At 39.7% G+C, this 27,681-nt stretch overlaps 1 protein-coding gene across 6 annotated transcripts in view; it reads left to right on the forward strand.

Annotated features, from left to right (window-relative positions):
* SGCG (sarcoglycan gamma) overlaps nt 1-27,681 on the forward strand; it is a 143,737-nt gene that overhangs the window by 88,318 nt on the left and 27,738 nt on the right. For 5 of the 6 annotated variants that reach the window (XM_075127350.1, XM_075127347.1, XM_048845695.2 and 2 more), the window contains 2 exons: nt 8,185-8,304; nt 21,843-21,915. In XM_075127350.1, coding sequence (XP_074983451.1) covers nt 8,185-8,304; nt 21,843-21,915 — 193 coding nt within the window. The remainder of the gene's footprint in view (nt 1-8,184; nt 8,305-21,842; nt 21,916-27,681) is intronic. The other variant, XM_075127368.1, reaches the window with a different exon arrangement.

Raw genomic sequence — 27,681 nt, forward strand, 5'->3', positions numbered from 1 at the left:
CTGCTCACCTCTTTCAACCTTGTGCTTCTATCCTCAGCTCTCCACATGACACAGTGCAAAGCCAAGCCCTGCAGGTGTTTTCCCCAAGCTATGGGCTCTACACCACATACCCTATCTCACTCTGACTGCAGTCTGGGAGGCAGCCAGCTTTTATTATGTAAAAGAAAACCACTCAGGTGTAAAATCCACTGAAGTGGAGGAAGTAGTAGTGGGAAAATTACATTGGGTGGCATTGTATTTTAGGCTGTCTTGCTCTGAAAGCTGCCTCCCAGTGTTGTACTGGCTGAGGATAATTACTGTTTCCACATTGAACCCAAATATTATTTGTGGGATGACACCCAGTTTGTGTAGTTAATCTACAGTGATTCACCACATTAAGCCATTCTGTCACTAAGCTCTTCCACAATTAGAATCATAGAATAGAATCACAGGACTGGAAGGGACCTTGAGAGGTCATCTAGTTCAGTCCCCTGCACTCATGGCAGGACTAAGTATTATCTATTCTAGAATGTGTGATCAGTAGCTCTGACATGAGGTTCTATGTGCACCATCGCCATATGGTTTGCATTTGTTTGTTTTAAGCTTTCTATAAGAAAAAGATAACAACTAGAAGTGACACAGATCTTCAGATGGTTGCACAGTGCTAATGCTTACCACTTCTGTACTATGTTAGCTCTTCAAAATCACTGTACAAACATTAAATAAACTTTCAGCTTTTGAATGACGAGGAGTTAGCAAAACAGAGCTATTCCCTGTTGTGTTCTCTGCCCCGCCCCCAAACAAAAAGATTTCACTGAAAATCTGCATCTTAAAAGAACCATTAAGGATCTTTCAAAAGAACAGTCCAACCAAGGCTGCTGTAGTGACAGCCTTGTTACATCAGGTCTGGTGTTTGTTTAAGGCTGGTGTAGAATGAAGGGAGAGCTTCCTGTTTCGTTTGCATGTGTAAATCAAGCAGACCTTGCTTATTTTTTCCCTTAAAGTGCTCAGAGTTTAGGGGAGGAAAGTGAATGAGATTCTGGTTATACCAGGTGTGGAAAAGCAGAAGGACCAAAATCTATTCTTGTGAAAAAATCTGTTCTCTCTGAAGTCAATAAGGTTACACAGGTGTAACTGTCAGCAGGAATTGGCCTGTGTTCTCATTCCCTTCTCGAATCACACACATTCCATTCTTACCCAATATTTTCCACTTGGGAAAGAAGTTAGTTTGAATTGGGGCAGAAAAATGAGGACTAGCTTAAGGTTTATTTAGCTTTACAGTTTTTGAATGAAACTCAAAAGAAATGAAATGTGTGGTACTTTTATGATGGATTGAACTGCTGGAGAATCAGCAAATGGACAGAACCTGCCTTTAGCCTATTCAGCCAGTCTTTTTATCATAGCCTGCTAAGAAGTGGATTTAAAATCCTCGAGGGAGAGGGGATGGAGAAACTTGCAACATTGTGGGTTGAGCTTCCTCCAGTGCTTTTGCAACCCCTTAAAAGCACAACAATGTGTTGGCCTGTGGAACTATGCTGAGCATAAGGAAAGAACTTGGTTGCCTGAGCATCCCAGTACAGAAAAATACATCAAGGAAAAAAATTGGATTTCTTTGATTTTTCGTACAGTTCAATACAGTATTGAATACAGTGCACCATAAATCTGAAGCCCCTCGATGGAAGGTCCTGTAAAAGTTAAAGTACTGGTATACCAAATGGGATGTTTTGTTTTGGTTTTCCTACAAATGTGTGGGAATTTGTTCCTTATACATGGGAGCGGCATTAGTTCTGGCTGGAGCTGGATAGAGTGTGTGCAGGTTCTGTGCAAGCTTCCCTACTGCTCTGGTACTGCCTCTTTCCTGCACCACCCCCTGGCCCTGACCCCGACCTCCCCTCCCCCCAGGCACTCACCAGTTGTCCAGAAATGGGACCCAGCACACATAGAAGATGACAGTGATGGGCACTAGGACCCAGGAGTCAGCGTCCTGGAGCTGCCTGCTAGCCTCAGCTGAGGAGAGGGACAGAGGGAGCTTCTTCCCTCCCTGACAGCTAAGCAGACCTCTGGAGGAATTGGGGGTGGGATATTGCCTGCTCAAACTACACCCACAGCTGGCACAGGTTCCTGTGGTAAGCAGATTTTTAGAGTCCAGTTACCAGTGTTAACCGGATACCTAGCAGTGTGTTCCTACAGCACAGGGAGACGAGAGGGAGGAAAAGCAACAGGCTGCCGGCTGATCTTCTTCCAAGCCACAGGGGGCTGCTTTGCCTTTCCTGCTGGCAGAAGTGCTCCAACAGGGCTGTGTGAACAAGCTCGCTCCCTCTCACCCAGACCCAGCCGTGCCCCCTGCCTGACCAGTAGGTCCTAAAACTAGGAGAGCCTAAGGTTAATCCAGCTCTGGACACATGCGGCTGTCTCTTGCCAGCTTGTTCAGTCTAAGGGTCTGTTTAACTGTGATAAAGAGGCTCGGACTTGGCTGCAGCCTGAGCTCTGGGACCCTCCCACTTCAACTTCTTGGACACCACTATCAGCTTCAACAATGGAACCCTACAGACAACTATATACAAGAAACCCACAGATCACCACACCTACCTTCACAGATCCAGTAACCACCCAAGACACACCAAGAAATCTGTTATCTACATCCAGGATCTCAGATACCGCAGAAAATGCTCTGAAAAGAAAGTCCAGAATACATGTCTTAACACACTTAAAACTGACTTCACCGAACAAGGATACTCTATGAAGGAAGTAGATCTCATCATGGAAAGAGGCACCCACATACCACAGGGAAACCGTCTTCAATACAGGGGAAAAAAAACACTGGCCTTCAAACAACCCCTCAGCTTCAACAAGGTCATCATCACAAGCAAGTTCCCCACAGGGTAGGTCACACCAATTCAAAGCAGCAGCAGACACTGTCAAAACAACAAATGCAAAATCTGAAGACATATCTCCACTGCTACGATGGTAGATACTCTCCAACCACAGGTTTCAGAGTAGCAGCCGTGTTAGTCTGTATTCGTAAAAGGAAAAGGAGTACTTGTGGCCCCTTAGAGACCATTACAACAACTTGTAACACACCCATCTGCCTACTAAATCACATTGTCTTACAACTTCAGAGGTGTTAATTGGTTAATTTTAAATGGTCTCGTACAACATGTGTGAACTCCTTACGCTTAACAATCTGTCCCACCTTGTATTTAGCATGAACACTCTAGTTTCCTTCTACAGACCTGAAGAAGAGCTCTGTGAAGCTTGAAAGCTTGTCCCTTTCACTTTTACTCGCAGAAGTTGGTCCTATAAAAGTTACTCATTTTGTCTCTCTCATATCCTGGGACCAACCTGGCTAAAACAATACTGCAAACATTCCCACATACAGACATTACACACACTTTCTCAACTTCCCCACCCCCAAGAAAATCAGTTATTTCTCTCACAGGCTGGGAAGAGAGGAAGGGAAGGAATTTGTGACAATGTGTGACCATAAGTATCTCTGTACTAATTGCATATTTTGATCTGCGTCCAAAATGTGATTTATGTGCTTGATTACTGGCAATGTTGAAATGATTAGTGGCAATGAAACTATGGGGTTTCAAAACATAAATCAATGTTAAAATGCCAGTAGTGACCCAGGTAGACCCAGCCTACCCCTTGCTCCTGACTAATGAAGCTGTACACCAGCCACCTCAACAGCACCAAGGAAAGATTCAACTACAGGCTCAGCAGGTGCAGAATGACAGTTGACTGTCATTTTCATAGATTGAAGGTGTGACAGTTGGATCACAGAGACCTCCATGGGACTTCCACCTGATGTGCTAAGACTACCTCTGAGCCCATTTTCCCTGCCAGCTTGGGACTTCAGTACCCTGTCTTGCTGAGATAGACATGCTAGCCTGCTGCAAACACAGACCCAGGTATGAATCATGTCCCCCAGAAGCTGCAGACCTAACTGAAAACGGCTTAGAAAGTGCTCCTGTCTCTAGCACCCAGATACCCAGTTCCAAATGGGGTCCAAACCCCAAATAAATCTGTTTTACTCTGTATAAAGCTTATATGGGGTAACCTCATAAATTGTCCACTCTCTATAACATTGATAGAGAGATATGCATATCTGTTTGCTCCCCCAGGAATTAATTACTTACTCTGGGTTAGTGTATAAGCCAAAAGTGATTTTATTAAATATAAAAAGTAGGATTTAAGTGGTTTCAAGTAATAGCAGACAGAACAAAGTAAGTTACCAAGCAAAATAAAATAAAACGTGCAAGTCTAAGCCTAATACAGTAGGAAACTGATTACAGATAAAATCTCACCCTCAGAGATGTTCCAATAAGCTTCTTTCAGAGACTGGACTCCTTCCTAGTCTGGGCCCAATCCTTTCCCCTGCTACAGTTCTTGTTAGCTCCAGCTCAGGTGGTAACTAGGGGATTTCTCATCACTGGAACCTCCTTTGTTCTGTTCCACCTCCTTATATAGCTTTGGCACAAGGTGGGAATCTTTTGTCTCTCTTTTGTCCCACCCCTCCTTCTAAATGGAAAAGCCCCAGGTTTAAGATGGATTCCAGTACCAGGTGACATGGTCATATGTTCTGTGAGACCCCAAGCCTTCATTCTTCCTGGCCTGACTCACGGGAAGGCTTGCAAGTAAACAGAGCCATCTACAGTCAATTGTCCCGGTTAATGGGAGTTATCAAGATTCCAAACTGCTATTAATGGCCCACACTTTGCATAATTACAATAGAACCTGAGAGTTATATTTCATATTTCTAATTTCAAATACAATAATGATACATCTATACAAATAGGATGACCACACTCAGTAGATTATAAGCTTTGTAATGATACCTTACAAGAAACTTTTTGCATGAAGCATATTCCAGTTACATTATATTCACACTCATTAGCATATTTTCTCAAACTGGGGTCCATGAACCCGTGGGGGTCCCTGATGGTATTTCAGGGGGCCTGTGGGCCCCACTGATCGACTCCTCCCCCTCCCTCTATCTCCTGGAGGCTACTGAAGCCAAACCAAGAGATTTTAGGTGCTAAAAGTCTGGTGGTGTAGCGGGGCTAAGGCAGGCTCCCTACCTGCCCTGTCTCCTCACCACTCCTGGAAGCGGCCGGCACATCCTTGCAGCCTAGGGGGGTGGGGGTGCAGGCAATGGGAGTTACAGGTGCTCTGCCTGTGCGCAGGGGCAGCGCATAGAGACTGCCCTTTCCCCCCGCCCCCCCACCTAGGAGCCGCTGTCAGAGAGATGTGCCAGTTGCTTTTGGGAGCCACCCGAGGTAAGCGCCACCTGGTCAGAGCCCACACCCCAACCCCCAGCCCAGAGCCTGCACACAAACTCTCTCCTGCACCCAAACTGCCTCCCAGAGTCCGCATCCCGCACCCCCTCCTGCACCCCAACCCACTGCCCTAGCCTGGTGAAAGTGAGTGAGGGTGGGGGAGAGCAAGCAATGGAGGGAGGGAGGATGGAGTGAGCAGGGGGCGGGAAGAGGTGGGGTGGGGCCTGGGGGAAGAGGTGGATTTGGGACAGGGCCTGGGATTGAACGGCCCTGCCCGAAATGGGTTGCTAAAGTTTGAGAACCGCTGGCCTAGTGAATGGAGGGAGTGGGAGAAGCAGTAGATGTGATAAATCTTGATTTTAGTAAGGCTTTTGACACAGCTCCACATAAGAAATGTGGTCTAGATGAAATTACAATGAGGTTGGTGCACAACTGCTTAAAAAAACGCACTCAAAGAGTAGTTATCACTGTGAAACTGGGAGGAAGTATCTAGTGGAGTGCTGCACAAGTCTGTCCTAGGACAAGTGCTTTTCAGTATTTTCAGTAATGACTTGGTTAATTGATTGGAGATTATGCTTATAAATTTTGTGGATGACATCAGATTGGGAGGGGTTGCAAGCACTTTGGAGGACAAGATTAGAATTCAAATTGACCTTGATAAATTGGAGAATTGGTCTGTAATCACCAGATGAAATTATGTAAAGACAAGTGCAAAGTACTACACTTAGGAAGTTAAAAATCAGTGCACAACTACAAAATGGGGAATAATTGGCTAAGCAGTGGTACATCTGAAAAGGATCTGGAGGTTACAGTGGATCACAAGTTGAATAAGAGCCAACATGTGATGCAGTTGCATAAAAGGCTAATATCATTGTGAAATGTATTAACAGAGTGTCATATGTAAGACACATGAGGTAATTGTTCCACTCTACTCAGCACTGGTGAGGTCTCAGCTCGAGTAGTGTGTCCAGTTTGGGGCACCACACTTTAAGAAAGAGAAATTGGAGAAAGTCCAGAGTAAAGCAACAAAAATGATAAAAGATTTAAAAAACATGGTCCAAGAAAAAGTTGAAAGAAATGGACATGTTTAATCTTGAGAAAAGACTGATAACACTATTATCAAAAGGATGGTAATCAATTCTTCTTCATGGCTATCGAGTTTAGGACAAGAAGTAATAAGCTTAATCTGCAGCAAGGGAGATTTATGCTAGATGTTGGGAAAAGCTTTCCAAATGTAAGGATAATTAAGTACTGTGATGGGGCAAGGCCAGATGGCTATAGAAAAGTAGTGGGAGATAGATATATTAGCTCCAGGCTAAACAAATCCCTAGTACCAGGACAAGTTAAATGGTAGCTGCTCCAGGTCAATTAAGACACCTGGGGCCAATTAAGAACTTTCCAGAAGGCAGGGAGAATGCTAGGTTGATTGGGACATCTGAAGCCAATCAGGGACTGGCTGAAACTAGTTAAAAGCCTCCCAGTTAGTCAGGTGGGTGTGGATGTCAGGAGCTGTGGGAGGAAGTTGTGCTGTTGGAGAGTCTGAGCAGAATACACCATAACAGGCACAAGGAAGGAGGCCCTGAGTTAAGGGTGAAGAGCAGCTTGAGGAAGTGGGGGCTGCTGTGGGAAAGTAGCCCAGGGAATTGTACATGTCATGTTTCTAAAAGGTCAGCTACCATAGCTGATACTATTAGGGTCCCTGGGCTGGAGCCGGGAGTAGAGGGCGGGCCTGGGCTTCCCCCTTTGCCCCCCCACCCCCGTCCCCCAATTAATCACTAAGACTGGGAGACAACAGAGACTGTGCAAGGGAGGACAGCTTCTCCTCACCTCCCTCACTGGCTTATGATGAAAATGGCTCAGTAGACTGTGACCCTTGTCTCTAGAGAGAGAAGGGGTACATGGAGGGTCACAGTGAGCCTCTGAGGCTAGTGAAATCCGCCAGGAAAGCTGGAACCCATGGAGAGAAGGACAGAGCTTTGTCACAGTACTAAAAGAAGTTATCAATGGAAGTTGTGGACTCTCCATCAGTGGAGGCTTTTAAGAACAGGTTAGACAAACATCTGTTAAGTATAGTCTTGATATACTTGGTCCCATGTAGGGGGTGGACTAGATGACCTCTCTAGGTCCCTTCCAGCCTTACATTTCTATGAGTCTATGAAATGGGAATGATAAAGAATTGGCCTGAATGGGGATAGGGATAGAAATTGTCTAGGCTGTTACAGGCTTGCCCACAAAGCAACTCTTGGAGACCAAAATAAAATATGTTTTAGTGATTTAGGAATCTGTGAGTCTGTTAAGAAGGGTAGTTGCCATTTTGAAGAAGAAAAACACAACCCCCCTTTGATCTTGACAGGAGTCATTCTCTTCAACAATCAGCCAACTCCAAATAGATTCACAACTGGCAATCTACATTTCAGGCCAGACAGTGCCAGACAAACCCTCTGCTTTGACTCATTTTAATGTGTTGATAGGATGGCCAGTCCACTGGATGATTTTTTTGGCATTCGAAGTCTGAAAATATTTTTCAATTAATTTTATGTGGTTTAAGAAGAACATGATAGGCAGCATTTGTAAAATGTGGAGCCAGAACTGCACTTGATGTGTAAACAGCTAAGGGATTGTTTTATGAAGAGCTTATTCTCCCTAATAATGAGGATGTTGCAAACATATCAATGTCATCAGTATTTTTGTTAATTAAGGAAGCGATATTACATTTATAATGATCAAAGATCCTTCATATGTCCGCCATTACCATAGTATCTTCACAATTCCTAAATGCCTTTAGGTGACTCACAAAGTTGATAAGAGTGGATTTTGAATAACCTGGTGTTACATGGCTGATTATTTATGTATAGAATGCAAGAAAGGAATCATTATGAAAGTTCACTTAATAATCATTTATCTTGTCAAATATGCTTTTCAGGTCCTAAAATGGTAGAAGTCCATGGTCAACAGTTTCAGATCAACTCCGTAGATGGCAAGCCACTTTTTACAGTGGATGAAAATGAAGTTTTAGTTGGTACAGATAAACTTCGAATCACAGGTTCGTAATAGACATTTAAGAAATGCCTGAAAAATGCGTTTCCACATATAACTAAAGCAAAACTACACACAGTTCATCTAAAATAACATTTACATTAAACCATGTGCCTGTAAACACAAGTTCTATCTTTACCTCATTAGGAAAGGGAAAATTTGAAAATGTTCTGACCTTTATCAATAAATTTAATTGCTGGGTTAGGAATGTCATTAGCATTATAATGGGGTTTGCATAAACTTCACCCTAAACTAACTCTTGTGGGTAGCAGACGTTGTGCCTGAGCTGTTTTTCTCATCCATTTCTTATTTTAAGTACACATGGTAACTGATAAACTAAGACTGAGGGAATCCTGCATGGTCTTATTTGTGTAACCATTTGGATTGAGAATTCTACATGGAACTTTTGCCCAGTTCTGCTGTAAAACAGTGATTTTATTTATACCTTCTTTTAAAGTGACAACATGCTCTTATTTCCCCTTGCCTTTGATATTTACACCATAGCACTTTATTAAGTATAGTGCATTTAAAATGTCACTTACCAAAAGACAAATTTGCCTTGGACGTTATCAGATCATGTCTGAATAGTTCTGCACATTAACATTAATTCAGAACAGTAGTTACTATGCTTTCATTTGATAGCATACATAAAGACATTTTACTCTGCTCCATTGTAAACTAGTACTTACATGACCTGTAGCCACTAACAACATTTTCCAGGTCTAAATTGCTTTAAAATGTACATATTAAAGTTCTGTTGCTCTGGATTTAAATTGGAATAATTCATCAAAGAAAATACTGACATTGCCACATAACTTACTTTCAATTTCAGTTTCCATATTTTAGAACCTAATTACAACTGCCATATTTAACTTGCTTTCATTATTAGTACTCTAAAAACTTGAGGTCTTAATTTTAATAGATCAAGGCAAGTTATTTCACTGTATAAAAATATAACAGTAGTAGTTAGTGTACAATTAGCACTTCTAAGACAAATTTAAGTTAAAATATATGTGTTCATAAATTATGTTTATTCCTCAGGGTTATATCTTAAGATTTTTTGCTTTTAACTTAATTGAAATTACAACTTTATTTAACCAGGAAACCACCTCAAATGATTATTATATGCCCACGGGACACCAAATTTTAACAAAAAAGCATGGTTAGCATGTTTAGCAAAGATATGAAAGACTGGACAATTGTTAGTTGATTTTGAAAAGGACTATCTGTGCACAAAGTCAAAATCATACATTCATTGAAATAGTGATGTTAAAATATGTATTCTACTCCTCTTTTAATCTTCTAGTTGGCAAAGATAACTATGCAGTTTCATAGCTAGTATGTAGACATACAGTATAAGGCTTGATTCCCTTTCACATCACTGAATATCAGGAGCAAATCCATTAAAGTCAATTAAATTGTTCCAGTATAAAAGCTGTATAAGTGAGAGGACAATCAAGCCCACTATAACAATTTTTAAAATAAGCTCTTTTAAAGTATTACTTGTTCATTAAAGACAATGTTATTAGTTTTGTATAGAATGTTGAGTAAGCTGTGGACACATGATATATGCAGGCTTCAAAAACACATCAAGAATATTTTGCAATTCTTTATCTTTATGTACAATATAGTGACGCATCTTCACTTCTCTTTTCATCTCTTATATACCTTATTCATCATCATCATCATCACTCCCATAACCACATTGGTCGTTGGGGCACTATCGTTGATGAGCAATCAGCCAATTGTCTCCACCCCTGACAACTGTGTCTCTGTGAAGTCCATTCCTGTCCACTCTTTTATGTTGTCAATCCATCTCTTCTTTTGTCTACCTCTTCTTCTCTTCCCCTGTATTGTCCCTTGGAGGATGATCTTGGATAGGCCAGATGATCTTGTTACATGGCTATATCACTTCAGCTTGCACTTCTTTACGGTCATCAGGAGGTCTTCATATGACCCAGCGCATTGGGTGATGTTGCAGACCTCTTCATTAGTGACATGGTCAAAGTAGGAGATGCCCAGGATTTTACGGAAGCATCTCATCTCTATTACCTGTATTTTCTGTTCAAGTTCTGCTGTAAGGGTCCATGTCTTGCACACATACAGAAAAATGGAGATGACCAATGTGTGCAGCAGTTTCAGTGTGGATTCCAGGGAGATGTTCTTATTCCTCCAAATTGGCTTTAGCTTTGCTTAGTTCTTGCCGGAATTTCTGCCTTGGATCCTTCATCAGTGATTATTGCCCCCAAATACTTGAACTGTTTCACTGTCTCCAGCTCTTGTCCACTGACAGTGGTATGTGAGCTGATCCCATCACCTTTGTTTGTCATCAGCTTGGTTTTCTCTGCACTGATTTCCGTGCCATTTTTTATGGAGGTTTCATCCAGTCATTTCACAAGGTTGGCAATTCATCTTTGCTGACTGCCAGGCCATCAATGTCTTCAGCGAAGCGAAGATTTGAGATTGTTCGCACTCCACCCTCCCCCCCCCCAGTGCTGACTGTGCATATGTGATCTTCTAGAGTATCAGTCATTATGCACTCCAAGCAGATGTTGAACAGTGTGGGTGAAAGAAGGCAGCCTTGTGGACTCCAACAGTGGTGCAAAACCACTCTCCTATTGTGCCATTGTCAAGAACTGCACTGCTGGCCTTGGCATACAGTTGTTTAATGGTAAGAATAAGCTTATGACCAACACTGTACTTCTTCACGGTTTCCCAGAGAACTTCTTGCCATACTCTGTGAAACGCCTTCTTGAAGTCAACAAAGAAGTGGTAGATGTCCTGCTGGTGTTGTAAGTACTTCTCACATAGAACACAAAGGTTGAAAATCTGTTCTGTGGTACTTCTTCCAGCACAAAAGCCAGCCTGTTCTTCAGCGATGATATTGTCTGTTTGGCTTCAATCTGTTCAATAACACTTTCAACATCACTTTGCTGGAATAGCTAATTAAGCTTATGGTCCGTTAATTTTGGACACAATTGTAGGTTGTCTTTCTTTGGCAGAGTGATGATTAGTGACAGTCCACGTGGAGGGCCACTCATCAGTCTACCAGATCTTGTTGTGGATCTTGGTGAGTACATCTATTACTATTTCTCCTCTGAATTTCATCAATTCATCTGGGATGTTGTCAATATCTGTAGCCTTTCCATTCTTGAGTGATTTCACAGGTGTCTCCACTTCATGTAGTGTTGGAAAGTTATCCTCCTCTGTTGAATCTGGGCTGTCTAAGACACTAGGATCTCCATTTGTCTGGTGGTTGTATAGATCAGAGCAGTAGTTTGTCCACCTATTGATGATGTCCCTTTCTTCTGTAAGATTGTTCCCTTCTTTGTCTTGAATTGCATTAGCTTTAGTCCATCTTCCCTTTGTTAGATCTTTTACAACCTGGAAGGCTCGTTTGCTATTTTTATTATTGATACACTCTTCAATTTTTGAGCATTGTTTTTCAGTCCATATCTCCTTGGCCACCTTCATTCCTTTCTTGATCTTTCTGCCCATCGCTTTGTATTTATCAGCTCCCTCAGTGCTGTTCTTGTCTCTCTTTAAATTCTCTTCTGATGGCACACATTTATAGTATTTAGTTTCTGACCTATGGTTTTGTCTTCTTACGATGTTTCCCAAGGATGTCCATTGCTGCCTCATTCCTTACAGCGTTGAAATTGTTGGTCATTGTTTCTACATCTTCCTCTAGAGCAAGCAGCGAGCCAAATTTTCTGCCAATCATTGCTTTGAATGACTGCAATGTTTTAGTCTCTGAGTCTTTCTAAGTCAAACTTGGTTCTGGTGAACTTTGGCCTGACAATTTTTCTTAGCCATAGCCAAAAATTTAGTATCACAAGGTTGTGATTACTTCCAGTATCAGCACCAGGGATGCTCCTTGTTTTAGGTTGGTTAATCCCAGAACAAAATCGGTTTTGCACCATGATGTGATCAACATGGCACACACCTAATGGTCTACATCACAGCCAGATTGATCATCTGAATGCTTTATGCGCTCCTAATGTGTTTGCAAGAACCAGATTGTTATAGCTGGCAAACTCCAAAAGTCTCAATCCCATCTCATTGGTTACCGCATTACAGAAAGGACCACAATAATCTCACCAATCTGCCTGTGCATCAGTACCCACTTTAGCATTCCAATATCCTTGTACAATCAGGATATCTTTCTTGTGTACCTTATTGATGATGTCATGGAGCTGATTGTAAAAATCTTCAATTTGCTCATTGTCATAGTCTGTTGTAGGGGAGTAGACTTGTACCACTGTGATATTAAATGGTACTGCCTTTAGACGGATAGAAATAAGCCTGCTGGTCCCTGGGTGGCATCCTAATACTGAATTCTTGATATCTTTATGCACAAGAAATCCTATGCCATTGACATGTTTGTCCTCTCCACTGTAATAGAGTACATGGCCTTCTTCTGTTATACTTCTTCAAAGTTCTTCCATCTAGCATCACAGATTCCTAGGAGGTGTCAGGTGTATTGTTCCATTTTTTACGTGAGTTCTTTCAACCTCCCTGTTTGTCTCAATGGCCTTACATTCCATGTGGCTATGGTGGTGATATCTCTTCCCAGGATCCTCTTTGTTGGAGTTACACCAGTAGTATACTTGTCGCGTCTGCCCTGGTGGGAGACAGATGGCACGGTCATTATTAACCCGGGCTGCAATCAAACTGGTACGGACATCGTTGACTTGCTCATCATATGGTGTGTCTTGTGCAAATTTCTAACCTGACCAAGCCCATCCCTGTCCAGGCAGCCCCCTTTTAGTTGCCTCTTATGACATGCAGGAGGAGCAGTGGGCCTATTCTGTCCCCAGACCCACAACTCATTAATCACTCATTAGGAAAGCTGACTGTCTTGCAACTAAAATACAGCATAGCAGAGGATAAAAAATCATTTGTAAATTATAGTAAAATTATATTTCAGAAAACCACATGATTATTCTGAGAGTTCACTGAGCAGCCTAACTCCTGAAATCACCTTTTTCTCATCAAGCTTGAGATGTTTGACCTAGTACTGTCAGAGTTACAGTGCCAGACAATTCTCATGGTGATCAAAAAACCAAAACTAAGATCCAAATGACCCCCACTTCTGTGCTACAGAGGGGAGCAAATATGCAGAGAAAAAAAACAGGTGGATCCCTGTGCAGGTAGAAATATAGCTATGCAGAAGGTTTCACCTCCACTCCAGAGCTTGACAGATAATTGGCCTGAGACAATACTGAATCCAAATAGTTTGCTCTCTGGGTCTGATCTTCTGTTATCCTGCACTTTGTGTAATCATTTATACCAGTGCAAAGTAAGTGCAAATAGGTTTTACACTCACTTTGTGCTCACCTTTGCATTGGTGTAAATGAGCCATGAAGAATCGGCACACGAGACTCCCCTCTCTGGAACAATAGTGCATACCTTGGGGCAGTAAACCAGTGGTTGTATTGCTAATAATGCTTTTGAGCTGCCATGACTTGAGGGGTGAGGTTGCAGTGGAATCCCTAGGAGTCCCTCTAAAATCTGGTTGGGATGCAGGGCTATAGAAAGTGTGCTTTCTGGCCTCTCTTGATCATGCTGCACCCTTACATCCCAGTGCTGCAGTTTAGGGAGCAATGTACAGAAGGAGAAACACCTGCCATAGTAGTTTAGAGTGAGCCATGGAGTGGCGGCCGGGGTCTGAGCACTACCTGGAGATCTGTGACCCCATGTTCAAGGCCCATGATTCCTCATACCACTCTTCTGATCTTTGTATCACTGGCAAACTTTATCATTAATGATTTTGTTTTTTCCAGGTTCTTACTAAAAATGTTAAATAACATAGGGCCAAGAATCAATCCTTGTGGGACCCCACTAGAAGTAGCCCCACTCAATGATTATTCCCTGTTTACAATCACATTTTGAGACTTATCAGTTTGCCAGTTTTTAATCCATTTAATGTGTGTCATGTTGACTGTATGGTACTAGTTTCTTAATCAAAATACCATGCAATACCAAGCAAATGCCTTCCAGGCGTCTAAGAATATTACACCAACATTTTTCCCTTTATGAAACATACTTGTAATCTCATATAAATATGCAATGTCACAATAGAGTTTCCAAGGCAATAATGCATAAGTGTTATAGATAGTGCATGGAGAGGTGAATAGTTTTCTGTTAATAGTTTCAGAGTAACAGCCGTGTTAGTCTGTATTCGCAAAAAGAAAAGGAGTACTTGTGGCACCTTAGAGACTAACCAATTTATCATCTGATGAAGTGAGCTGTAGCTCACGAAAGCTCATGCTCAAATAAATTGGTTAGTCTCTAAGGTGCCACAAGTACTCCTTTTCTTTTTGTTAATAGTTTGTTTTTTGTATTTGAAATGTAACCTTACATTTTAATTTCCTGGCTTTCAGATGGGTGTGTGTGTGTGTTAAACCATAGTTCTCAGTTACATATTTTCCTCTTAAATTAATGATACATACTAAAACCTTCATTTCAGCTTTGCTCAGTTTGGGGTTTTTTGGTTTGAAAAGAGTGCCAATATCCATGCTGAAAGGTGATAGTCAGCAATACCTCTTAAAAGTTTTGTCTAATGTTGGCTGTGGTTCTAGCTGATAATCAGACAACATTTAGCATCGCCAAAAGAGCTATTTTTCAGAGTGAACAAGCTTACATCCAAATGCAGAGTATAAGTGGAGCAGACACAGAGATAAGTTACCAAGTAGCACAGGGAAAGCATGAAAATGCAAGGAAAAACACACCAACATTAATGCAGAAACAAATGCACCAATACAAAGCAGGGAAGACAGACAAAATGCAAAGGAAGACCTGTAGATACTATGGAGAAAAATATAATAATGGAAAATGCCCTCCATATGGCAATAATTGTGGCAAGAGGAAACATGTTCTTGCTTGCAAACAGAAAAGAAAAGAAGAATGCACCATATTGAGGAAGCAAGCAGTGGCTTACAGGATGAACCTTTGCATGTATATGACATTAATGTAAAGCAAAATAGCAGAAGTAAATGGTTTGTAATGCTCAAACTCTCACCAGATGCAAAGACAAGGTAGGAGCACATAAACAAACAGGAAATTGAATGCCAAATAGATAGTGGGGCATCAGTGAATGTGCTGGGTAACAAAGACTTCCTCATTATTATGCAAGAGAAGGAAGCAAAATTGCAACCAACTAAAACTACATTATAATTATACGATGTCATGATCATAATCCCACCAGGATAATGTAAATTGCAAGCAGAATACCAAGACAAAGTATATAAGCTAAATTTAAGGTAGTACAGATAACACAGAAGTCACTACTTACAGCTAAAACAAGTGAATTCATGCATGAACCTAGTGACACTAAATCTAGGATAAATTATTTATTCATGCTACAGGAATTCAGTCAGCCACCTGAAGGGGTCAAGAAGGTATCCCCCCATGTATTCTGGTGGGTGTGGTTTGGTCTCCTTCCTCTGAAGCATCAGAGATTGCCATGGATGGAAATGGGAGACTGGTCAGGGTGGACTAGTGCTCTGAGGTGGTACTGAGGATCTTTTATTTCAGGTGATTGGCTAGCTGTTCTTGCTTGTGTGCTCAGAGTCTAACTGATCACTGTATATGGGATTGGAAAAGAATTTTCCCTCAGGTCAGATTGGCAGTGACCTTGGATTTTTTTTTTTTTTTTTGCAGTCGGTGGCTGGGGGTCACTTGGCAGGATTATTGGAGTATAATTTTACTTAATAATTTCCCTGCCATTGCAGGGACCTCAGATGTTGGTGCACCTTAGTCCATCCTAATTTCTCCATGTGACACATAATAGTCTAGTTTCCTATGGGCTCTAATACTTTGGTCTAATTTCAGTTATTGGGTTTAGTGTGTAGATGCTGGGAGGTGTTGGTGGCCTGTGACATACAGGAAGTCAGATTAGATTATTTGATGATGCCTTCTGGCTCTAAACTCTATGACTCTGTGATTCATACAATAGACACACAAGCAAAACAAAAAACATGTCCAGAGCAGATAATCCTCTGTGGCAACCCAAGAGCAAAGCTGTTAAAAGATTGCCATGATGTTTCTGCCTCACTTCCTCTGCCATTGCATTAAGAGAAACAAATAATGGGAGTAATAAAACAAATGGAAAAAGAAGGCTAAAAATAGAAAACATATGGAAAAAAAGACTTCGCTAAAGTCAGAGGGTCAACAAGTTGGATGGATAATCAGTGTAGTAGCTGTTGAGAAGTCAGGAAAGTGATGCATTTGCATAGTCGCTGGCAACCTAAACAAAGCACTAAAAAAGGCTCACTGCTATCAACCTGTAAGCGCAGAAATGTCCTGACCTGGCAACAGCAAAAATAGTCTCAGTACTTGATTCCAAATATGGATATTGGGATATGATAGTGGATAAGGAATGCAGCTAAGCAGGGGTGGCCCAAGACTAGCTGCCAGCAACTGGCACCCTAGGCGAACCACGCAATCGGTGCCCCCCATCCCCAAGTCCCAAGGACAGATCTAGGCTGAGGTTTTTGGTAAACTGGGAAACATTTTGTCCCTTTTTTCCTTTTAATTTTTTAAGTGTTTTTTTTTAAACAGAGGCTTAATTATTCGGTTTGTCCGTCCGTCTGTCCAGCCAATGTTTCTGAGATCAGATAAAATAGAGACACAAAATTTTCAGAATAGATTTGTGCATGACAGCTAGATGATATTTCAGTCCAATTTCAAATAAAAATGCATTAAAATGTTAATTTTTATTACAAATCCAAAATCATCTATTACACTAACCTGCTTTAACTGCCTTTACCACTACATCCAATATAGAAAGAAATAAGAAAGCTCTTTAACTTTAACCTGTATTTACAAAACACTCCAAATAAAAAACACTCTGTGTTCTTAAAACATGACTTCTTTTGCTTTAAGTTTTGAAAATTCAGTCACTATTTCTTTTAGATCCAGTTTACCAGCTATTTCATGCTCTATTGACATTGTGGCAAGTCCAACACGTTGCTCTTGCACCATTGTTGAACGCAGATATGCTTTTATCAATTTTAACTTTGAGAAGCTACATTCCCCACTAGCTATGGAAACTGGCAAAGTTAAGAGAATGTGTAGCGAAATAAAAATGTTTGGAAAACTGTCTGTTTATTTTCACAAACAAACTTTAGTACTTCTTCAGGAGTGGAATGTTTCTTAAGTCATCTTGAAAAAGCCTGAAGCTCACTACACAAATCTGTAGCATCAATGTCTTTTGAATTTTCATGAGTCAATGCCGACTCCAGTTTTATACAAAATTCTCTTATCTGTTTTGCTGTTTTCTTTTGCAAGCTGTGGATATCACATAGAAAGCCAAATACTGACTCTAGCTGCTGCATCTGTTGAAATCTTTCGTCAAGCGAATGAATAGCAGTATCAAGGACTGCAAAGTAGAAATTTGACCTTTCTTTTGGGTTCTGAATGGGTGTTTCATCCTTCATACGAAAATTGCTGTTTCTTTTGCCGAATGCAAACTGGCTCCAGTTCAAATTCTGTTAGAAAGGCTATTTCTTCAGCAAGCTCGAGAGAATCTACCGGTGTTCTTTCAAACCCTTCATCGCTTCTGAATTCCTCCAGAATATTTTTAGTTTGCTGCAGTTTTTGAATAGCAGAATGTATGTTCAAGTTCTTTTCCTGAAGCTGCTTACTAGTAAGGTTAATCTTGAAAAGGAATTATACCACAAAATGAATGAAGTCACAAATTTGAACTTGGAAAGGCCATTTGCAAGAGCTTCTGCATCTGAACGTGCTGTATTGCCAGATGATCTCGTAAAGGTAGTATCAGAAATTTCAATTAGGGCATCATAAATGTTTCCAAGTTCATAGCGAAGAGGCTTCAAAGCATCAATGCGACTCTCCCATCTTATCTGACTAAGTGGTTTCACAGTAAGAAAATTTACATGACGAGTCAGAATCTCCCAACAGCATGTTGAGCCTGAGGAAAAACACACAAACATGTTGTACCAGGTCAAAGAAATTGCTTGCCTCCAAACAGCATCTAGCAGCATCATTGACAATCAAATTCAGAGAACGCCCTAGGACTGATTTCCATCATCCTCCTTTGCACACCATTGTCTTTACCCTTCCTATTACTCCCATTATCATAGCCTTGGCCATGTAAGTTTTCAACAGATAATGACATTGTTTCAAGCTCTTGTAGAATAATTTCAATCATAAATGCTCCAGTTGCCTCCTTCAGTGGTACGAAACCCAAAAAATGTTCCTTTATGAGCACTTCAACATTATCTTCATATGCAGACTTTTCCATATCCACAAAACAGATCATCGTCATTTATTCAACATGACTTATATCTGGCGTACAGTCCAGTATTATCGAAAAGTATTTTGCAGCATGGGCAGCTTCTATAACTTTCTTTTTAATGACATTTGCAAGGATTTGAATTAGTTCATTCTGCATATTTTTTCCTATGTAATGAACCTGTATTTCATGATCAGTTATTTTATGTAGATACTCCTTCATGACTGGATCAAACAAAGCTAGGTATTCAACAAATTTTAAAAAGTTTCTATTACCTGAAGCATATAATTTTTCATTTCTACCGTGGCCGTGGAATGCTAAATTTTGCCCACCGAGAACTCTCACTAAAGCAATCAGATGCTCTAATATTTGTTGCCAATAGTCTTCTTTTTCCTTCATCACACATAAATTTTCTTCATCAATAGTTTTTCCTTTTTTCAATTGTAATTCAAGTTCTTTCCAATTTTGAAAACATTCCAAATGTTCTACTTCTTTCATGTGAAGAGAGAATTAAAGATATGTGTTTCCAGTCCTTTGAACCATTTTCAGTAAGTGATGTACCAATTGCTTAATTTCGAAACAACTTGCAGCAAAAGCAAAACACAGAGTCCTTCGACACTGAATATTGTAACCAGTTTTGATGAATTTCTTCCCCATTAATGAGTTTCCTCTTGTAATGATGAGCAGAGAATTTTCCATCCTTAGGGAAGGGAAATTCATGAACTTGTTCGTGTCCACGTTCCATGAGAATTTTCCCGCACACTGTCATCACATCTGGGCCATGAGGATGGGTTATACTGTAACTTGTTTGTAATTTCCTCATCATTTCTTTCTTCTACTTCATTTACTTCAATTTCTGCATGTGTCTCTGAAGGTGAATACATTTTCTCCACTTCCATATCAGTCTGATGCTGTGAGCTGCCTTCATCTAGAAATAGGTTTCCATCATCTTGAGTTTCCAAACTGCTTTTTTGTGGATGTGAGCTAACCTCATCTCAAAGTAATATACCTTCATCTTGATGTTCCAAACTGCTTCCATGCAGATGTGAGCTAACCTCCTCTCCAAGTAAAATTCCTTCATCTGGATGCTGTGAACTGCTTCCATTTTTATTTGGATTAAAGAGAAGATATTTCAGGAAGGATACCTGCTGTTTTGCTGGTCCTTTTCCTTCTCAGCCTTTTGTTTACGATACTCAGTTCCTGAGGGTTTTCTTTTTCCTCTTTCTGCCATGGCGCATTTGAATATTGTTATGTACTTACTGTGCTCCTGACAGCAAGCATTACAGCGTTAAGGCTGGCTGACACACCACATGGTTGGCGATTTAAACCACATTGCAGCCATCCCAACACATCTTTTCACTGCTTAAAGGTTCAATGATTAGTAACATACACTCACTTACCTATTAAAACAGTTAGTTACAGCATTTACATGGAAACAAAATGACCTTTTACATCGTTATAACCCTACACCAGTTGTTTGGAAAGTAATCTCCTTCCTCATAGTTACCCGCTTGGAGTGTGATGTCATAACTTTTGTAGTCTATTAAGCATTAAGGGCTGTTACTTTTCTTTTATGGACCCACACATCTCCTTGGTGTGGGGTTCTGTCCCAGCTAGAGGTGCCGAGACCACTTAGAGAGAGAGATTGATGAGTCTGCTCTACAGCCTTAGCTAACAGCCATATGGCTTTTAGCTCATGCAGTAGAGGCTCATGCACTAAGCTCCAGAAGCCCGAGGTTCAATCCCACCTGCTGACAACCGGGGTCTGTTAGCGTTACAAGTAGGGGCTCATCCAGCATTTAAAAGGGGAAGTCTCTAAAGCGCGGGATGCGCTTCCTCAGCTAGGGGAAGTATGTAACCCACACACCTCCTGGGTGTGGTGTTCCATCCCGTCTAGTGGCACCAAGACTAAGTAGAGAGAGATGAATGTATCTGCTCTATGGGCTTATGGCTTTTAGCTCCTGCAGTAGAGGCTCATGCATTTAGCTCTAGAGGCCCCAGGTTCAATTCCACCTGCTGACAACTGGGGTCTGTTGGCATCACGTAATCTCTTCACAGCATGGCCTTTGGCCTTCAGTTCAGACATCTGCATCTGTTGATCTCAGGTGGACTGTGGCAGTACTGTGGATATATTTTTGACCTGAATTTGTAGAATAGTATAATACAGCGCTATACCAAATTGTAGCCAAAGAGCATTATTAAGCCAGTTTTGTCTTAACCTTTAAGCATGCTCTCTCCATTATCTCTCGCATAGATAAGGCATGTCCTTGTGCAGTAACTGGAGTTCTTCGAGATGTGTGTCCCTGTGGGTGCTCCACTATCCGCCCTCCTCCCTTCTACTTCAGAGTTCGCAGTGAGGATTCTGCGGACTAGAAAAGGAACTGGAGGGCTCAGGTTCTGCGTGTGCTACACACGGCACCAACGACACCATGAGATGCCTACTGCACACATGCGACCCGCGCGGACACTGCTTCCGTAAATCTCCGATCAACGGCACCGGGACCCACTGCCGCCTAAAGTGTGACCCACAAGGACGCACATCTCTAAGAACTCCAATTACTACACAAGGTGAGTAACCTTTCCTTTTTGTCTCTGCTACCAGATTGTTTTTGTTAGAGCAATGCAGAAATATGAGATTAATATTCGGGATTACTGTCTTGAACTCATGTTATGATTCTTTTATGATTATCATTCACAAGTTATAATAAATGTCTGTCACTAAGGTTTAAATTGTTCATTTTGTGGTCAAAATTGGTGTTTCCCTGTCTTTTTTTTCTTAATGCTGAAAGTCTGTGCTTTACTCACCAATTTAGTCTAAAGACAGGGAAGTCTAAATAATTGGTGATGTTACCATACAGTATGATGCAATACCTGAGAAGAAATTTCAGTCCAAACTCTGAATATCTTTGTTTTTGTGGTATTGTTCAAGACTTAAATATTTTCAAAAGACTTGTGAGGTTTCAGTTATGCAGCTGCTATTAATTTTAATGCAAATCTCACATTTACCCAACTGTTTGAATATGAAGGGGTCACTGTAGTAACTATCTCAGCAATTTATTTGTACATTTCAAGAGGATTTTGTATTCAGTTTGGTGATTTGTATTTGCACTCTTCACTTTGCCTTTTTCTTCTTCTTCTGGTATTGGCCTCAGAACTTTAAACATATTGTTAATATATCTGCCTTGATGTTAATGTATAGAAATCTAATTTATGATACTGCAATGGCGCGCAAATCAGTGTACAATTTTCTTACATTTTCCATTATATATTTTCCTGTCTTTCAGGGCCAGAAGGGGCCCTCTTTGAACATTCTGTAGAGACACCACTTGTCAGAGCAGAGGCTTTTAAACCACTTAGGTAAGAACTTCTGCATAAAAAATATATATGTCTTTTATGTAAAATATAATTATCTACAGATATTCACATTTTCTTTTAGGTAAACATAAATGTGACCATTAGGGCATCCCAACAATATTTACAGTAATTGCTGGTAATATTATTCCCCTTTCGTCCTATTTTGTGACTTATTTATGTTCTATTATTTTGAGGATTCACATAGAGATGAATTTTTGAGATTGATCATTGGTATATATTCATGATGAGTATATTCATGATCATTAAAGTAATGTACTATAGTGCTTTAAAGCTTTTAATTTCCCTCATCTAAACTTATACTTGACTTTATCTGGAACACTTAAAGTAACATTTACATTTTTCTTTATTACGGTATAGTAGAAGTCATTTATCTGCATTAAGTTAAAAAAATACTTCATCACTGACCAATAGGTATGTAGTTAAGATTTTTTTTGGACAAATCTTGTACTAGGGGAAAAATGGCCTCCACAGTGGTATCTGGCACAAGCCAATAGAAAACCTCTGCAGAAATGCAGACTTTGAAGGATGTATGTGGTGGTTCTCAGTCAAGCCACACAACCCAAGGAAAGGATGACTAGCCACTTAAACATAAAAAAGTCCAGCTCTGTAGCATTAAGGAGTATTTTCTGGCGAGAAAATTACTTTAAATGTGTTCTGCACCTGTCATGTTCCAGATCTCCCTAATCCTGGGATATTGTTCTTTCACACACAGTGCTCTGAATTTTAGGATATTTTAGCCAAAGTAAATCGTGTTTGGATTGTGGTGAAGAGATAAATTCACTCTACATTCAGCATGTGATAGTCTTATATTTAATTTTTAAATAGCTATGTCAAAGATCAGGGTAAGAGGGAAAGAGACAACTCCCCCACCCACACTAGCTCTCTCATTCACTCACTTCCAGTCTGCTGCTTCAGGAGGGACTCCCTCTTCTGTGGTTTTATTCCCTGGGCTCCTTCTTTACCCTGATCACTATTTTGGGTGTGGGGGAAAAAAGAGAAAATGTTTAAGGTTCATGGGCCTTTCTTCATGTCACTGGCTGAACTTCCAAACTGGATAGTTACATTTGAAGAAAAGCCTTCAGGATACTTGAAGTGTACTGAAAAGCTGATCTTCATGGATAAGCATACCCTTCGCAGTATCTGTTTAGTGAGTTGGCCATGCCAACTAAAAGCACAGGTTCAGCTCTTGAGTTGCCAGTGCTGAAGTGGAATGACTAAAATCCCAACTAGTTGTCCATGTTCAATATATTGAGTTAGTGGGATCAGAAACTGTTCCAAAGTCTATTTATTTAAAATAATTAATTTTATAATTATATAATAATAGATTGAGTTTATAAATTCTGTTGTTCATTGTTTTGGCATCAAGTTATTCCAAATTTAAATCTGTACCTCCTGATCAGATTAGCTTGGTCGGGACCAAGCTATATCACTTACTCCCTCACCTCAAATATCACAATGCCTTTTTAGAGTCTAATTTAATATTCTGCTCTTCATCCCCCTGGTGGTTCTTCTGGTCAAATGATTATATTCTGCAGGCTGTCTCACAGGCTAATGTGATATTAAATGGTTAAGGGTGTAGCAAGTAGTACTAGAGGTACTGAGACTTGAATAAAAACCATCAGCCTCAAATGTATTTTGGGCCCTGTGTGTCAAGGGTGTTTTAACTGCAAAGCACTTAATGTTCATACCCTTCAATTTATAGCATATGCATTGAGACCTCCTTCATTGTTCTCTGTGTATGTCATTAGGGTTTAGTGCATCAAAGCAAACAATATTGACACAAATGTCTTTCTCAATTACACAGTCTCCTGGATTTGTAACCCTAGTGTTGAATTTCAAAAGAGACTGATTTATTCGATAAGAAGTGACAAGTTTGTTAGACCATATCTTCTTGTTGATAAATAATGGAGACAGGGCAGTGCCATTATGCTTGCCTTGGTGTCTGTCTTTTCATTATCCCATTTGCTTTAGAATGTGAAGCAATACAAATGGAGTCCTTTCCAGATTAAGTGGCTGCATTCATAAGTCTCACTCAGAAGGAAAAAGAGGTGTGGGTTCACTTTTTTTATACCCCTAGTAAGAAGGACAAGTGGTAGAGAGTTACAGTGCACATCACCTGTTTTTAATTCCACCTTTCAAATTAGACAAAAGCTGATAAAAGCTGCAATAACACAGACCAAAAATCTTCTTCATTTAAGTAGTTAGTTCTAGCCTTTCAAATGCTGAGAGAGAGAAATTCTACCTTGAGATGGAAACAGATGCCCTAGTTTTCCTAAAGTTAGAGTCAGAATTCAAACATTCTCTCCATTGTGATGCCAATACTTTTTTTCTTTTATAATTTATAATACTTTGGTGTTCTACTTCTTTTATACGTTATATCCCTAAATAACATACAGCTCATGTTTAGAGGTTGTCATTGTAAGGCATATTGTTCACTTCCTATGATATAAATTATTTTTAGTTTTCTACTACTAAAGTAATATTTAGACAGTTTTTCACCTTTTACATTTAGATATACAAATCCTTTATAAACCTCAACATAATTCGTCTGAACTAGGCATTTGCATTTTTGGAGTGTGAGATGCTTCAGTTTTTAGGATAACGGTTGTCTACTCTGTATGTTCTCCCTGCTGTATAGTTTATCTGTGTGTCTGCTTATCCAACCTTCTGGGCAGCAATAAGATAGTTACCTAACATCTAAGGTCAGAACTAATTTTCATCTGATATTGGCCTTTAAATAGATGTCGTAGAGCCATACAAGTAGACCTTCTGAGCATAAATCCTATTGGTCAGAGTGAATCACTTTTAGTGCAATCAGTTCTGGGCATTCTGCCAGTACTTTGTCCAAGACTTTTATATCCACGCTCACAAGTGAGCTGAGAACATATGACCTACACAGCTCCACGCTTTTCTTAGATTTTAATATCACCATAATTATTAACTATAATAATAATGTTCTCAATATTCCAGAGAGTTGAACCTTTGTCAAAGTGTTATTATACGTATATTGAACACATAAAATGTTATCAAGGTATCTGAGAAATTCCTATAAAATTAACCATTGAGTTATTTTTCCAGATTATGAATTCTTAATGGCCTTCAGGATATTCTGAAGAGGTTTCAATATTTCCCCAGACAAATTCTAGCCCTGTTTTTAACAAGAGATATTGTGTTGGACATTCCTCTGAATCTTTAAATGACAACTTGAGGATGCTCCCTGTTTTGAGAAAATGTCTGTATCTAAAGCTAAAAGGCACCAAGGGAATAGATGTTTATTAGCCTAAGACGTAGTAATTGTACACTTTATAGTAACTTGAGGATATGATTATGCTGAAGTATTTTATCACCCCTCCCATTGTATTTAGTTACTGTAAATCTATCTGCTTTGATTGGCTGCTGCTATCAGAACTCTCCATGTAAATGTTCACAACAAATATGGCCCCCACAGGACTCTTCTTAGTATTTCCTTCCCAATGATGAAGGCTTAGCCCCTTTCCCACCCAGTAAAATTACTGTTTTGTAATCCAATTATATGCTTGTATGAGTTAAATGGGTAATAGGGTGGGGATAGGGTCAGAAACTGAAGTAGTCATGTTTCTTATGGACATATAGATAAGAATTCTGAGGGAAACACATAGAGAGCTGTATAGTGGCTAACCAGAGAGAGTGATTTGTAAAATCATTGTTTGATTATTGCAGTAATACAAATGCCTACCTGCTAACTGCCTAATAATGGCTCTCAACTAATCAAAGCACAGGGATTAGTATTTGCTGTCATAATGCAAATTAGAAACACCAGCCAATCACAGTGGAATGAATTACATAACTGAAAAGTAATTCTACAGTTGTGTCTCAGTAGCTGTATAGCATTTCTGTTCTCTAATTGTGAGACAATTCCATTGAAGTATAATTTTTATAAACACTGGCATTAATTTGCTTGGTGTATATTCATGCTTATGTACTCTTTCATTCTCAGGTTGGTTAAAAAAAACATGAAGTACTTCATTATTGCAGTTTGAATTATTCTGTTCTCTTCAGTTAGTGCACTAATAAAATCCATGAAAAGAGCTAGTTAAAATAGTTAGTATCTTCTATCTTTCCAGGGACACCATTTCTGGCCATGTAATTAAGAAATACCTCAATTTGTCTCTGTTAGAAGCTGGGTACCAATTTACATACTTCTGCACATTGATTATATTTGAAAATATTTTGAGTTCTAATGTGAAAGGAATTTTTCCAGGTATACTACTTTTGTTCTGTTATGGCCTACAAGTTATGCAGCTATTTTTTTTTAGACTAATGTAATTATAATAGTAAAACACTGACTTATTAAGTGGGGTTGAGTTTTCTAGTTTCATTCCTATTCTTCATCTCATTTCTAATATTTCGTCTCATCAGGAAGCTATATTCCCAACACCTTTTCAGAGTCTCTTGGAATATATTTTTAAACACTGTCTCACACATGCTTGACTAGGTCCTATTTTAATGCTGTTTATTTTTATTTCTTGAGAGGTATTCAGAGCATTTGGTAAAGTGGGTGAATATTAAACATTCATTTCATATAGGTAAGATTTTTTTGTGGTCCACCATTGTCATGATAGAAGGAGAACAACATAGGACAAAACAGGCATATTCACTGATTTTCCTTGAGTAGCATTTCTTACTGCAGAGTTGTGTTTGATCCAGTAGAGACATGGAGTTAGTCTAGAGCTGCCAATCCCAGGGACAAATGTCTCAAAGCACTGTCCCCTTGATATATGTCCTGAAATTCTGCTGCCATGGAATCTGTGATCCAATCTCAGACTCCCTTTCCAGTGAGGAATTAAATCTTATTTCTCTCTTATTTTAGAGACCTTTATTAATTTTTTTTTAGTTTTCAAATTATCTTATGTGTTGGGGGGCAGTCACTTTGAGCTATTTATGCCTATTTTTGACAACTATAAACTACCTGCATAGCTCTGTCTAATAGGCTCTTTATTAAGAATTGCAGTCTGTATCATCTTAAATATAAATTAACAAATATAGTAGTTATTGACTAAAAGGTAGAGTCAATTGTTTGATTACACTCAGAGTTCATTCTTAAAAATGTTTGAGACCAAATAACTGGACTTAGCCAAATTTATTGTCTAAAGACAAAGCAGTAAAATACAAAAAGGAGACATACATACTCTCGTTCCAGGAAGCGAATCTTATCACACAGCATGTTTACCGTCCATAGAAGGTATGTTTCAAAGATATGCATTTCAGCTAGTAGTATTTATAGTATGATTTTACAAGCTACAAAACTCTTTACTCAACACTAAAATCTAACCCACCAGTTCTATACTTTCCTTATCTCTGCTTTGGATACCACATTCCAAACCAGCTGGATGTAGAGGTATATCCCAGTCTGTGCTAGGACATACCATTCATGCATAATGTAACTTTTTGCATAATGCCCATTAATGTGGTGTATATTACGCCTAACATATATGTATTGGCTAACATAAGTCAAGTTTTTCTTTCATGCCTGAGAGTAAATGTCTTTATTTTTGTTTTTGTTACTTTGTATGAAGTTTTGGTTAGTCTTGGTTGATTTACAGGTTATGACATAAGTATACATTTGTAATCATAATATAGAAACATTTTTAGGACTCTATGGTCCTATGCCTTTTAGCTAGCACTTCTCACTCTCTCTGTCTCTCTCTCACACACATACACACACACACAGTGCACAAACAACTAACTTTCAGAGGTTTTATAAGTAAG

This window comes from Caretta caretta, chromosome 1 (assembly GCF_965140235.1).
Source record: "Caretta caretta isolate rCarCar2 chromosome 1, rCarCar1.hap1, whole genome shotgun sequence".
Classification (NCBI taxonomy): domain Eukaryota; kingdom Metazoa; phylum Chordata; order Testudines; family Cheloniidae; genus Caretta; species Caretta caretta.